Source organism: Tachysurus vachellii, chromosome 11, assembly GCF_030014155.1.
Source record: "Tachysurus vachellii isolate PV-2020 chromosome 11, HZAU_Pvac_v1, whole genome shotgun sequence".
NCBI classification, from domain to species: domain Eukaryota; kingdom Metazoa; phylum Chordata; class Actinopteri; order Siluriformes; family Bagridae; genus Tachysurus; species Tachysurus vachellii.
In genome coordinates, this window is record NC_083470.1 from 14,707,118 (window position 1) to 14,721,882 (window position 14,765).

The following is a 14,765-nucleotide window of genomic DNA, read 5'->3' on the forward strand; positions in this document are numbered from 1 at the left end:
AGCCAATTTAAGATGGAACGGAAACTGAAAATTCTCCAGTTCTTTGTTTCTCAAGCACAATTTACCACAACATTTTAAATTGACGCTAATCCTGGGAAAGGCAAACAATAACAAGCAAGTTGTATTAATCAATGCATTACCGCACTGCAATGCATTTGTTTTGTCAAATTAGTGTCAGAAATGGTACTAAGCCATGAAGTCACATACATTTAAGCAAGGGTTCAAATAATTTGTGTAATACAAGTCGAGCGAATGACTAATGTTAGGCCACGCTACTATATATATATATTTTTTTTTTGGATGAAGTATACTGTCATGAGCAACCGCAGTGTACACGTTCAAAGAGACAGGTCACTGAGTGCAAATGCATAAGCAGGGACAAGAGAAACATTCACAATCACATCAAAGTCAGGCAACCTCATAATATAGTGCATTTACAAAAATAACAGCTAGCTACATTAAGACAACAATAAATATTATTCCAGCATTGCAGCTACTTATTTAAAATGGTGAGAAGCTGAAACAGCCCCACAACTAGGTTGGCATAATCATCAATATTAGGGAAAAACATGAAGAACTGAATTGAAAGAATGAAATGAACTCAAAATACAGATTAGAAAAGTTATGTTTGGTATCTATAAAACAATGGCTTTTCTCCCTTTTCATCTCCTCCAGAAATGGCAGCAACAGTTTTCATGCACAATATGACTGCTTTCTTGGTTAGCTTCATACTCTACATATGCTGTACTTTCGAGCGATACCACATACTTACATTGCTAATGGAAACACTGAGAAGTAGGCTGTTGTTATTAGAATGTGTGCTTGTCCTACAGGCATTAAGGTATACATCTCACTCCTGGTTTCTTCAGTGACATGTTGAGAACACAGTGTCTTCAGAATTAGTAAAATATCTGTCATGCACAAACTGCCCATCTTTCCATTATGTTCCTGAAAACAAGCCTCAGCCTCTCACAGAACATGCATTTTGAGGATACTTTTCTAAGCATGGAGATTTCACAAGCACAAATACATACTGTCACAGCTTAAATCAAGCCTGGTCTTGCTGTCACCATGGTTACAGAAAGTATATTATATATCACTTCTGATAATTACAGTTAATAATTGATAGTGTCATTTCATACTGGAGTACTTGACTTGTGTTTTCCTTTCACATTCCTTTTTAGGGTTTTGTTTAAAACCCATTTAACTTTTTAATCTACTCATTACATCTCCTACTAACTGACCATTCACATGTTGTTCCCCACAGAGTACTCATTTGAAATATTTTTGAGTTGATTAACTGCACTATAGAAGAATGCAGAACATCTGAAATACATGACTGACTACCACTAACATCTGGAAATTTGAAAGCTCCATAAAGTTTTGTTATAATGCATTATGAAACATTGTGACAGAGGAAAAGCTTTAGGTTATTTGCAGTTGAGATCATCCAGGGGATGCACCTACTGTCCTAAACACACTGAATGTCCATGCAGGGGACTTTGATCGGAACCATCTTAATAACATACTCAGTTAAATGTCACACTGACCCCTGCCCACTCGAACAGTTCTGAACATTCTTCTCCATGAATCCTCAGACTCCTTTCCGTTTTGCTCATTTTGCTATTCACCTTTAATCCTATATGGATTAAAGATTCACGTTTTGAGTTGGCTCAGAAGGCAAGGTCAAAGGTGAGAGGTGATGGAGAGACAGACATTTGGCAAAGTACCCAAAAAGGGACAGGAAAAAATGGCAGACCTTTCACCAACGCTACAGAAGACATCAGCTGTCTGGAGTCAGCTGGGTCTCAATGTCCACCCTGCAAATTGGACACTTTTTATTGGTTGCAAGCCATTGGTCAACACAAGCCTGATGGAAGAGGTGCATGCAGGGTAATCTCCTGATGAAAAAAATATATATATATGTTAGCCAATATATAAGAATAAGCCAATATATAAGAATAAGATATAAGAAAGTTGATTAAAGAATGTTTAAAACAATACCTCACGTCCTCTCCATCCTCAAGCACTGACAAACAAATTGTACACTTTTCGTCTGTGTCCAGCTCATCTTCATCCATCCCTATTTTCAGCTCCAGTGGTCTTCTCTGTTATAGGAATACAGAAATATACATGAAAATGTCAACCATGTGAAAAAATCAAGAAAGAAACATTGATGAAACACAGGCGACTCACTATGACAATCCAGCGCACAGACATTCCTGTCACAAATCACAGCAAGCTTAGCTAAATGTGTGTTTAAGTACATACAGCCTTAACAAGAACTGAAAACACCACAAGTTAAACTTTAGGCTAGTCTACTAGTGTTTAACAACTATGCAGTTCTTTACATTGCTATTTATTTATGATGGACATTTTTGTAACTCTAAATAAAAGAATATTCTGAGTAAACTAGAATTCTTTGGTTAGAACCTTTGTAATAAGTGGAAGAGACAGTCAATAATTAGTGCAAAATCAACCCCAACACCCTGTTCCAGACAGTGACTCAGTAAATTGTCTAATTTTATTAAAGTATTTAATTATTTGTTTATTATATATCTGTTGGATATAGATATTTACAAAGCTAAAAAAAGAGCATGCATGTAAATATGTATGTATGTCAAAGTTCACATGATAGTGTGGGAATGATTTGGTTGGTGTCTCCAAGTGCATGCCTAAGCACAAAAACTGAACTGTAATGACTTTCCCCGGTGTGTGTTACATATTGTGCTATTAATGTGGCTTTATAACTAAATCAATCTTTTATTTCATGGCAAACTTCAGGAGGCTTTCCTCAATATCAAGCAATATTTGTTTAATATGCAAATAAACTTGCACACCTGAAGTACGAATATAATTCACATCACCAGACAATCCACCTGATACAGTGGATATAAAGTCTACAAGCCCCAAAACTGCAAGATAAATCATATCAGTCCTTTTTACAGCTTTAATGTGTTTTAGCAAACAACAAAATTCAAGTGAATAACAAACACCATGCAGAAAAAACCTTGTTGCACACCTCTTAAAAAATACTTTGCTGAAGTAGCTTTTTTATAATACAGCACTTGGGAAAGAAATTTTATTCGACTCATTGATGCACAAATGCCCCAGAACGATCAGGCTGAAGGATGATCTCTTGTCTAAAGCCCTCTGCAAGTCAACAGGTTTTAGAGCTGGGCTCTGACTGGGCCTTTCCAAAACTCTGAACTTGTTCTTCTAAAGTCTTTTAATACTTGGATTTGTACTGTTTCTTCAGCTGTGTAACTGAGGCCTGCAGATATTTTGCCAAAATAGACTGGTATTTAGATCCCCAGTCCCCGCTGAAGAGAATCAGTGCCACTGTATCATGCTGCTGGGATGGTGTTCTTATATTAGATAAGTTGTCCTGACCAATTCTGACCAAAATGTTCTACTCTAGTGACATCAGACCATAACACATTCTTGTCATGTTGTTTGAGGAGAGAAAGAGCTTCTTTGTGAGAAAGGGCTTCTATCTATCCATCCTATTCCACAATGAAGACGTGAAGAAGAGACGCATGCAGAGTATTCAGTACTTGCCAGATATGACTGCAGCCCTGTTAATGTTGCTATATGCCTTGTGGCAACCTCCCTAATGAGATCATTTTTGTCCTTTTGTCATTTTTGATTATATGCCCTGTTGTTGTGGTGGTGTCCCATTCTGATGATGGCCTTCACAGCATTCCATGGTACATCTAATATTTTGGAACATTTTTGCACCCTTTACATGATTCTGTTTGATACCGTTGTATCCTGTAACAGTGTGATAATGTAAATGCTTTGTAAGCTTTTTCTAGACCTTGACTTCAGCTGTCCGATGATATACACAAATAGCAACAGGTCTGATTGTGGCAGGAAATAGCAGGATTCTCTTTTCAGAAACAGTCCTGGGTTGAATATATTACTGATAGGTACAGGGCTAGGAAAGGAAATCATACCCAGATATGAGGTTTACTCTTTGTAAATAGATAATTAAAGTAGAATGTAGGAATGTTCAGTGGGTATTTCTGAAGCTTAAAAATTATACTACACTGTTTATTTAAGTGTATTGTAAAAATTTCTTCACATAACATTAATAGTAAACCATTGTTTCTGGTTAGTTTATTGAGATATAAAAGATATAAATCAGTTAAGCTCACCTTTTTGTATTTATGAGGAAATGTAAACCTCTCAATGGTTGTCTGCACAGCCCCTCGATTCACATTACCAAGCCTGTCTTCCAGCTGTAAGAGTTCCTGTAATTAAATACATATATTTGTTAAGCTGTGTTTTTACCAACTACACAAGGGATTGAAGGGAAATTAATTATTAAGCCACTTGTCCCATTTTGTGAACAACATTTAACAAGTTAGTCATTTTACTTAAATTAGCTGATTCATTAATCTTTACTCCTCTTGGACAAGATTAGACACTACCTCATAGCTTTCCCTCACAGCAGTGGCGTGGCGGGAGGGATTGAGGCCCTGCAGGGTCAATAGATGTAACTGTGGATAGGGGTAGTTTCTGATCTCATGGACAACCTGTGAAAAACATGATCATTAGCTGATAACAATCAAGGTCATTTCATTTCCATATTAACTTGATTGTTATGGAATTAAGACCATTTTTCCTATGAGCCAACTTAGAAGTTACAGTGTTACTATAAAAATAAGTGTCACATACACTCACTGTCCACTTTATAGAAACACCTGTATGTCCATGCAGTTATCTAATCAACCAATCTGGTGGAGCAGAAATAACATTCGGATACCGATTAAGATCTTCAGTTAATGTTTACTTACAATCGAATAAAGAAAACCTTGATCTCTGTTACTTTGTTTGTGGCATGGATGTTGGGCATTGAGCAAACAACACATCTGAGGGTGCAAACACCTTGTTTATTGGAGAGGTCAGAGGTAAATAGCCAGATTGGTTCAAGCTGCCAGGAAGTCTATAGTAACTAATATTATCTGTCTTTACAATCATGGTGATTAGAAAAGCATTGAACCTTGTCAGCCAGGAACAAGAATTTGAGGCTATTAGGGGCACACGATCACCCAAACTTGACAGCTTCAGATTAATGTTTTTGGCTGAAAGGATCAGAACCTTATGTGGTCTTCTTCTCTTGTAGCTTTTCCAGCTCAAGCTTTGATGCATTGTGTATTATGAGATACTTTTTGATTGTAACAAAGTGCTTATTTGAGTTATTACAGACTTCCTGCTTGAACAAGTCTGGTCATTCTCCTCAGAACTGCACTTTCAGCCTGCAGAAGCTCCATAATGGTGAACTCTGGAGACTGTTGTGTGTGAAATTCTTAAAAATTAGCATTATCTGAAATACATGCTCAAAGTCACAGAGAACACATTTTTTCTGCTGGTTGATGTGAACATTAACTGAAGCTCTTGGGCTTATCTACAAGATTAGCTGGTTAGATAACTGCATAAACTGCTGGGGGTCCAAATAAAATGTATTATGAGTGTGCTGGACTGGCAGAACTAGAAACAGGCTTCTGCCTTAACTCATCCATAAACCGATGCATATCATGGTACTGTAAAGAATACATATGGAAGACATACCACTTGTGCTGAGGAAGCATTTCTAGGAAAGTGGTGCAGCCTTGGAGAGGCCAGGTAGTGCTGATAGTGCTGCGGAAGCTGAGGAACATGGTAGTGTGAATGAGGTAGACCAGGGTCCACACTCAAGTCCCTGAGAAGGAGGACCATTCAAGCATGGGTTCACAGATATTCACCTTTTGCATGAAAATCATGTTAACTAACATATATTTCTAGGTAAATCTACTTGACGTTTGCTGTTTTGTCTAAATGTACTTTACATTTAAATAAAATCACTAATGAAATATGTAACTGCTAGAGAATCAATTAGAATATCTGTTTAATGTTGGTGTGCTATTGTATTTAACATAGCTGTTAACATTCATGGGCTACAATCATTTATTAAGGACACCAATTAATATAATCCCTGCTTCTCTGAAGTAGCCAAAATATGTTTTACAGATTAGAACTTTTAACATTACCAGTCTGTTCCTTCAGCAAGATAGCGTGGCTGCTGCGGCACAGGTGGAGGGGGAGGAACATGTATGGAGGGGGTGTATTCATAGGGGGCACGGATCGCCTGGGGATGGTGTGCTGTTCTCTCTTGGGCATTTCTGCTTGAAAGAACCAAGGTTTGTTATAAGCTAATCAAGACATAAGTGGTTTTGTCATTTTAGGATTTTTTTCTGTCAGTATTTTATGATATCCAAATAATATGTAATGTGTGTCAGAGTATGGATTTGCCACTGTCTGACCTGGGCTGTGGAAGGAACCTCCTGTGCTGTGCCTCCAGGATCTGCTGCTGGATGAGGTATTGCTGGTGTAAAGCCTGAGGTAGGAAGGGGGGGCCTTGGATGTCCTGGAACTGTGGTGCTGGTATGTGACCAAGGGGAGGATGCAACGGGGCAGCTGGCTGGTGCATTGGGCCAAGGTGCGGATTCATTCCCGCCTGAGATTGTCCTGGATGGGGCATTGGGAAGTCAACAGGGATCTGGGCCTGAGGCCCTACTTGGAAATGCCGGCAAGAGGTAGCATGGCTATGCTGATGCCTGTTAAACTGAGATCCTGCAAGAACAATGATACCACATCAACTAATGTTGGGCAAAGAGATGCTGGTTTTTAAATTAATGTACAACTCTGGTTGATCACCTCTTCTAATCTACCCAAACTTCTCTGCACTTTTGAAGAAAGCAGGGTGAAGTTTTTTTTTTATTTTTTTGCTTTTTTTATGATTTACTAGCTTGTAATACTACCAGGACATCTTGGAGGTAGTCAGCAGCAGTGTGAAGTTTCATTTTGGTTTTCAGTTCTCACCTCTCAGCAGCTGACACTTCAACGACAAATGCAAGCAAGTCTACTATTATTCACTGGCTATTCCAAGCAGCTAGCTGAGCCTCTCAGAGGAAGTTCCATGGCCACACCTGCTGTCTCAAAGACCCTGAAAAATCTATAAGCTTGGGCTCAGATGAAGAATTCTCTACATGACTTGGACAGTTGCCCTTACGAAGCATGCGGGAAAACACCACAGCAAAATTTGTCTTATGTATGTGAACAAGAAATAAAAAAGTGATTTGACATGATTTAATGATTTGTTTTGAGTGCATATGGTAAAAAAATAGCTCTTAGTTGAATGGACTACATATTAAAACGTAAGAGTCATGGACCTAGACAAGACATATGAGTGAAGCATCATACATAAAGATGTAAAAAGAGTGAATGGCATGTGAAGAATAAACCTACACTTAAAAACAAAAGCTTGAAAACTGCTTTACCTCTGGTTATTAAGAAAATTCCTGTGCACCCAAGAGGATTTCCAATTCCCTGCATATTTATCAAATGTTTTTGTTCAATCAAAATTCTCTCCTTTGGCATTTTGGGATTTTACAGCTACTCATTATCTATGAACACACACACACACACAAATATATATATATAAAAGTAGACTATTTGTAAATTTTTTTGGAATTGCAACATTAGTTTTTTGAAAATAAAAATCTAAAAAAGAAACGCAGATTAAAATGTGAAATACCATGTTTTTTTGCTATTGATTCTCAGGTAAAAGCAAACATATGAGGGTTAATTGTTATTTATTAACCAATTGAACTTCAATGACTGAAACCTGGTTGTATTATAAATATTTTATTAGGACCGCTGGAATATAGTAAATTTAATAAATATATATTTTTAATTCTGCGATTGGAAATTCCGCCTCCCCAATGGACAAAATGTCTTCCAGGTGTTAGAGGAAGGAAGGAAAATCAGTCAGTGATGGAATGTTTGGATAACTCCACACACCACAGCATTGGGGCATGTACATTGTGACAGGATCATTGACTAAGAAAAGACTTAAAGGTGCAGCTTTAAATTTTCGTAACCAACACCATTCTAAAGTTCTACGGTTTGCAATTTCCAAAAAATCTACTTAAAATACAATGCAATAGCAAATTAATTTCATAACATCTTTGAAACACTAACAATCTAAAGGACCACTGGGTTCCCACTGCACCTTCAAGAACCTAAATAATCAACACAAATGGCCACATATAAACTCATTGAGCTCTTGTGATGAAGAAAGCAAGGAATCTATCTTTGTCACAGCAGGAGGGAGGAGGTGGGGAGGGGGGCAATAAATGGAAAACAGCAAGAAGCACACTGGAGGTTAGGAAAAATACTATATTCTTTATTGAAAAATATTAGTATAGGTGGATTTGTGTCATAATAATAATACCATGCAACAAATAAAACAACATTGACCAAAGGCAAGGCCCACCATGCTCCGTACAGGGTTAAACAGAACAAAAGCAGCATCCAATGAGCAGATGTGTTGGCTACAGCACATTACAGTACAGCAGGGTACATCTTTTCTACAGAAAGATTACATTGGAGTCTAATCAATGTCGAATAAAAAAAAAATAATATGAATAATGTGATTCATGCATTGAAGTCTATTACCAGAACAAAAGGTAGAGAAACCACAACCAAAACAATAGACATTTTCACTCTAATAGAGGATATTTGTAGCAGTGCAGGAAATTAAACATCCCTGTGAAATGGATAGCATTTTGGAATTTGTTAGTGCAGAGATCAAGTCAAGTGCTTAATTAATTAGCATAATTTGTATGCTGTGTTTATTTATAAGCCTTATTTAGGCAGTTATTAATGCCATGTGGCAAATGTCTGGGTGATACCCAGGTGCAGTGTAGCATGTGTGTGTTGCCATTACACTGTATTTCTTGTTCATTAGATACTTGTTTGACACCAGCTCTCTTTACAGACAATGTGAGGCACATGTTCACAAACCTGGTCCTGGAGTACATCTGTCCTGCACATTTTAGTGTTTTCTCCTGCTTAATATGCCCAACTCAGGGAGTGCTCTTGTTTACTAGATTAGTTGAACCAGTTGTGTTGGGAGCAGGAAAAATAGTCAAATGTACAGAACAAGAGATACACAAGGACCAAGATTAAAAACCTGTGATACAGGGAATAATAAAATTAATGATAAATTGCCTGATTGCAAATAAATATATACCAAAAAAAATCTAAAATAATTAAATTTAAGCAAGACAACACACTGGATGGGTACAATGCACCTTTGCTAGTACGGAGGACATCATGATTTCTTCGTTTAAGTGATATGAACTGCAAAATGCATCCACTTTACAGGAATTTACACATGTTGACTACCAAGGCTGGAAGGGATGTACATGTGTCAACTTCTCTAATGCTACTGTATACGGGTTAACTATGTCAACTTAACATAGAGAAACACATTTTAGCTTAATGTTATTTTTTAGTATTTAACATAAGGGAGCACTGTTCTTGGGTGTTCAAATACCAATGTCGTCTTCGGATGGAAAGAGGAAATGAAGAAGGGGGATCACAAAACAGCTAAATGCAGAGAACAGGCAGAGGCCACACCACACAGCAGCAGATGATCATTAGCTACACAATGGAGGGGGGACGACAAAGATCGGATAATGCAGAATGTAGAGCCAGCCTCGATACTATGAGACAGGAAATAAGAAACAGAAATAAAAGCACAATGAAATCGTTGATGCCACTCCATGGAGGAAAAAAAATCAGTGCCACGCTAGCTTAGTTAACCAGCTAGCTACATTCGCTCAGCTAGCTAGTCAGACGGGCAGCTAGTAGACGCTGTGAGCAAGCTAAGCATAGTTAGCTAGATTGCTAATTAGCGTATGGCTCACCCTGAGAGACCCGAACTCAAATGCAAGCATAGGAATAAATATAGAATTAGCGGCCAATAACCAGGTGACACTTAGCTTATTCATTTCATGGAAGCTGGACCAAATAAGTATGTTTGTAGTATTTGCTACAAAATAGGAACTGATCGGCTTGCTAGTTACTCTCTAGCTGATTAGCGGCCATCACAAAGAATTACAGCTTGAATGCTGAGCTCCCAAATACAAGGTGATTATGATTCAAAGGCAGTTAATATTTGTACGCTTGCACAAGTGAATTGCTGTGTAAAATAGTACACATGATCAGGAACACCAAATTGCTCAAATTACACCAAACTACTCTTTCGGGCCTTCATTGTGTATTAGCGGCTCTAGCTAACTAGCTAGCCGCAAACGGGGATTGAAGCATGTGGGGAAATTTGAGACCACGGCAATACACAAAACATATGATTACTAAAGACAAACCAATACCCCAGTTTACGATATGTGCCTCGCTAGACGACAAAACGTCTTCCAAAACAATCAGCTGCTAGCTAACAGAATAGCTTGCCCTAAAACAGAAATCGGTCATGCAAATGTTTATTTGAAATCCTCCCTTGTCGCTTAGCTTGCTTACTAGCCAGCAAGGAGGGCAAACAGCCACGAAGAATTTGTTTAGCGCTAGCTTACAGCCCTGAGCGGAATTACCACCAAGGTCGAAGTATGATTTATCTAGGGAAGTGGTCGTAGCTAGCTATGTTAGCAAGCAAGTGGTATTTTCGGAAGATTTCGAACACAGCTAATGTTAATGGCTTAAGACAAGTAAATGTAATAAATACCTCGATTTCTTACTGAGCCGAAAACGGGTAGAACCAGATATCCAACGTGTACTAACACCATCTTTGAATCCTTCTGATCGTCTAACAGTCTTTAAATAGATGGCTCAAAATACTCTGGACTAGAAATAAAAATTAGCTAGCGTTACATTCAAGGCAAAGCGCGCAGTTGCCTTGAGGACAAAGACGGAGAGCAGCGGACTGCTGCTGTGTGATCAACACAATGCTGGACATGAACAGGTTGTTACTGTAGGATACCGCCAGACTGCGCCACTGAGCAAAAAAAAAACACGTATACAGTCAAAACCACATGCTTAATTCAATTAGATTCAAAGCAGCTTTACAGAAATATAAGAATTAATAATAGGCATTACAAACAATATGAAGAAGAAAGCTTTAAAGGAACAAGGTTCAAAAGGGAATCCATCCTTTTCATGCTTTCTACAACTATGTATAGTCAAGTAGGGTTGTGTAACGAAGATCATTTGAGCAATTCAGCACAAGAAATAGAGAGGATATTAGATATGTTTATGATCACGTAATGGTTAAAGACATTATGTACAAGGATCAGGCAGGGACTCTGGCAAGACAGCATGACAGCATATCTATTCTGCTAATTTTTTTTTTTAAATATTATGTAAATGTTGTCAGAAGAAGTTAGCTAAAGTTTTTTACATTTTGGGCAAAACTCTGAGACACCAAGAATACATCATATGGCTTTATTAGGAAAAGAAGCATAGCACATAATCATGGGCCCTATGCAAGTGTGCAAGGTGCAAGGGGTCATCATCTCATGACCCCTACACAAACATATATATATATATATATATATATATATATATATATATATATATATATATATATATATATATATATACCAAATAAAAACAGCATTTCTTTCAAAAGCATGTCTGCAGAAACATATTGCATATATTTTTTTTGTTTTATTTCTAAAGTTTTATGTTAAACCCATACACTTAATAGGAAAATACAGACTGCCGTTGCCTCAAACAATTTTATTCTTACCTGCTCTCTTTTATTAGGAAATATGTGGCATATTTTTCCCTTCACCTGGTTTAACTTTTTCCCTCTCATCTGTATCTTTCCTTATCTGGTGTCTCAAATATTGTATGCATACACAAAAAATCCCAGCACTTACATGAACTCATAAAGAGACTCCCAGCTCTTTTTCAGCTTTTTATTCTGCTTATTATCATTCATTGTCCATAAAAGCCTATGGCTAGCAAATCTTTATTGCTATAGCACTGGGGTTAGATTATCCCAAAATCAGGTGTCTAAATTTGCATGGTAGGATGATTAGGATCTCTGGAAAAATGTCCGTAGTGTGTGATTGCCTGAGTGAATGAGAGTGTGCTACAGTATGTTGTCACTATGCAATACACATGAAGCATCCTTTATTTTTTAAGATTATTAGTGTCGGTCACAAAACTGATGACTGTCTTCGGCTTCGGTGCTCATTACTGGCTAATGCATCATGCATTATAGCTAAGATTCTGTATTTAGTTGAAACCTTGTTTCAAGACAAAGCTGAAAAAATGATTTGCTGAGTGAAAGCAAAAAAATGAATGAAAAAGAACAGTTCATCAGAGCACTCCTTCCAGGGTGTATCCTGCCTTGATGCCCGATGACGCCTGAGATAGGCACAGGCTCCCCGTGACCCAAGGTAGTTCGGATAAGCGGTAGAAAATGAGTGAGTGAGTGAGTTCATCAGAGAAAATTTAGGAAATGAAGAGAACTTGGTTCCAATCTCAGTCTGTTTTCATTGATACAAGGAAACTGAGAAATTGTAGGAAAACCACACAATCACAGGTAGGTCCTGCACAGAAGCTTCACACAGACAGTACCCCCAGCTCAGGATCAAAGCTGAGACCATTAAACTATTACAGTAAGCATTTCCCTGCAGGTCTCTCTCATTCACCTTTTAATTCAATAACAAATTAATTTGAAATACCCATTGACAGTGAAAACACAAACACTGGGAAAACACATATTTAGTTTTCAAAAGTTAAATGAATATATAAATACTCATAATAATAAAGATACTTGTTTAAGACACAAACATCTGCTAAGGTCATTGTCTTAGCAACTTTGGACATTCCCCTGTGAACTTCTTATGTTGTGTCTTACATTCCTCCTCATGATAATACTCACTTAATTTGTGTTATGTCATTAGTCCACTTATTTAAAAACCTTTGTTTCTTCATTCTTTTTTGTCATAATCTGATGTTTTGTGCAATGGTTTATTTGTTCCTTTTTACACTGCAAATCAATTCTGAACCTGCATCAGCCTTCTCCCCCATATATGTGGCAGACTGGTTTAAACTAACAGTTATGTTTTAAATCAAGTTCTTAACCAAACTTAAGAACATTATAATTAAGTAAACTGTAGGACATTGTAACTGATGTTACTGGGAGGCCTTAAGGCTTAGTGAGTAGCATGTTTGCCTCACAGTCATGTAGTGGTTTGATTCAGCCTCTGCTCAGTGGTTGCATGCTTCATGTGTTTTTTTTTCTGGGTACTTTGGTTTCCTCCACAAAAATAATGATTAGCCAACAACTGGCATCATTAGTAGTCTATAGTGTGTAAATGGGTGAGTGTGTGTTTTGTGTGTGTGATTGTGCCCTTTACTGTATGAACTAGCATCTCTTACAGGGAGTCCAACCCATTGTGCCCTGAGTTCCCTGGGATAGTCTCCATGCTGCACTGTACAGTATATAGGCCAGAAAATAAATGTGTTAAAAAAGGTATATCTGTCTTAAAATCAAATCCATTTGTCTCAACTGTATGGTTGCACAACACAGATCACTGACTTTCTCACAGTAAAAACATCAGAACATGATCTGTCCTGCTGTCATCAGTACCAAGGAACTGCCCATGACATAACTTTTCCAGATATGTCAGTAAAGATTCTACTTTGAGAGCCCTTATCAATTACAAACCTATGATTTACATTCCTATACTTCAACTTCCCATCCAAAGCTCTGTAAAAAGCTTCATGATTCATGACAAATTATGTCAAAATTTACATGTATTCATGGATATAGCATTTGATTATTATTTAAATCTGTGATTACAAAAAGATACCTTCGTAATCAACTCGATACATTGCTATGAGTTCTGCATATATGCAGTATATGTTTGCACATCTTTTCTTTCTCAGTTTTGCCACCTTTTGCTACTCTTAACAGTCTGAGTCACCTCTGATACAGTTCTTAATGCCAATGTATTTTCTTTTATACATTTCATTTATTCTTATTTCACTTATTTCCTGAATTCTGTCATTTCTAAACAAACAACCTAGCAGTTTAGTTCGCACCAATTGTTTTGGTATGTGTGTAAATTTAGCTTAAGCTCAATTAAAACAAGTCCAAAATCCATAAAATGTCATAACTGTATAAAAAACAAAACATTTATTTGCACACACAACAAAGTAAGAACCTTACACTGCATATGATTTATGAATACTAGGAGACAAGGTGAAAATTCAAAAGCAAATGTCAGTTTTAAAAACTAATGTCATCTAGGACAGCTCTTGTAAACTTTGCAAAAAGTATTTGCAAAAAAACACACCCACACCACATACTGCCACTCATGCAAATAAATGCATATTCACACAAAGACTTTGTCAAATACACATACTCTTTCTTATGCATACACACAGGGACCATTTTTCTGCAAATGCAATTGTTCTGAAAAGTTAAAACCGAAGTTGGCCTAATATTTGACTAAAGCAATCTGCAATGATCCAAAATAATTATTTCTGCTTATTTTAAATATGGTATCTGTTATGTTCAAAAATCATAGCACATAGACATAGAGCTTTGGGTGAATGCTAGTTTACTCTAAGAACTTTAGCGACAACAACAGAACATGGTATAACTGTGAAGCATGCGCATCAGCCTGACTTTATGACAGTATTACTACAACAGATAATAACCACGAAAAACGTTAGCTTTCAAAGAACTGGAAGTGTGCAGGGCATGCCCTTGTCCTCATAGGCACAGGGAGAGTCTTCATTGGGGTATCTCTGACAACGTTCAGTTCTCACTACCTGTCCAGTTTAAGTTGCGGCAGAATGGGGTCCATAGATCAGTTCAAGTTTTTCTCCATAACAGAAGGGGGACAACTTCGAAGAAAACCAGCATGCCAGCGGAATCCTTTATCTAGCTCAAA

At 37.4% G+C, this 14,765-nt stretch overlaps 1 protein-coding gene across 3 annotated transcripts; it reads right to left on the minus strand.

Annotated features, from left to right (window-relative positions):
- Positions 1–872: 872 nt before the first annotated feature.
- ark2cb (arkadia (RNF111) C-terminal like ring finger ubiquitin ligase 2Cb) lies at positions 873–10,836 on the minus strand. Of its 3 annotated transcripts, none has more exons than XM_060880757.1 (8): positions 10,574–10,836; positions 6,309–6,618; positions 6,036–6,167; positions 5,578–5,707; positions 4,437–4,541; positions 4,161–4,256; positions 2,005–2,108; positions 873–1,901 (listed from the first exon to the last, which is right to left on the minus strand). In XM_060880757.1, the coding sequence occupies exons 1-8, from the start codon at positions 10,632–10,634 to the stop codon at positions 1,784–1,786; spliced, it is 1,056 nt and encodes a 351-aa protein (XP_060736740.1). In that variant the 5' UTR covers positions 10,635–10,836; the 3' UTR covers positions 873–1,783. The 3 variants fall into 3 exon arrangements, 2 of the variants coding, with proteins under 2 accessions (XP_060736740.1, XP_060736741.1); XM_060880758.1 differs by lacking the exon at positions 10,574–10,836 and adding an exon at positions 7,326–7,358; XR_009649165.1 differs by lacking the exons at positions 873–1,901; positions 2,005–2,108; positions 4,161–4,256; ... (2 more) ...; positions 6,036–6,167; positions 6,309–6,618 and adding an exon at positions 8,213–9,557.
- Between the last annotated feature and the right edge of the window lie 3,929 nt (positions 10,837–14,765).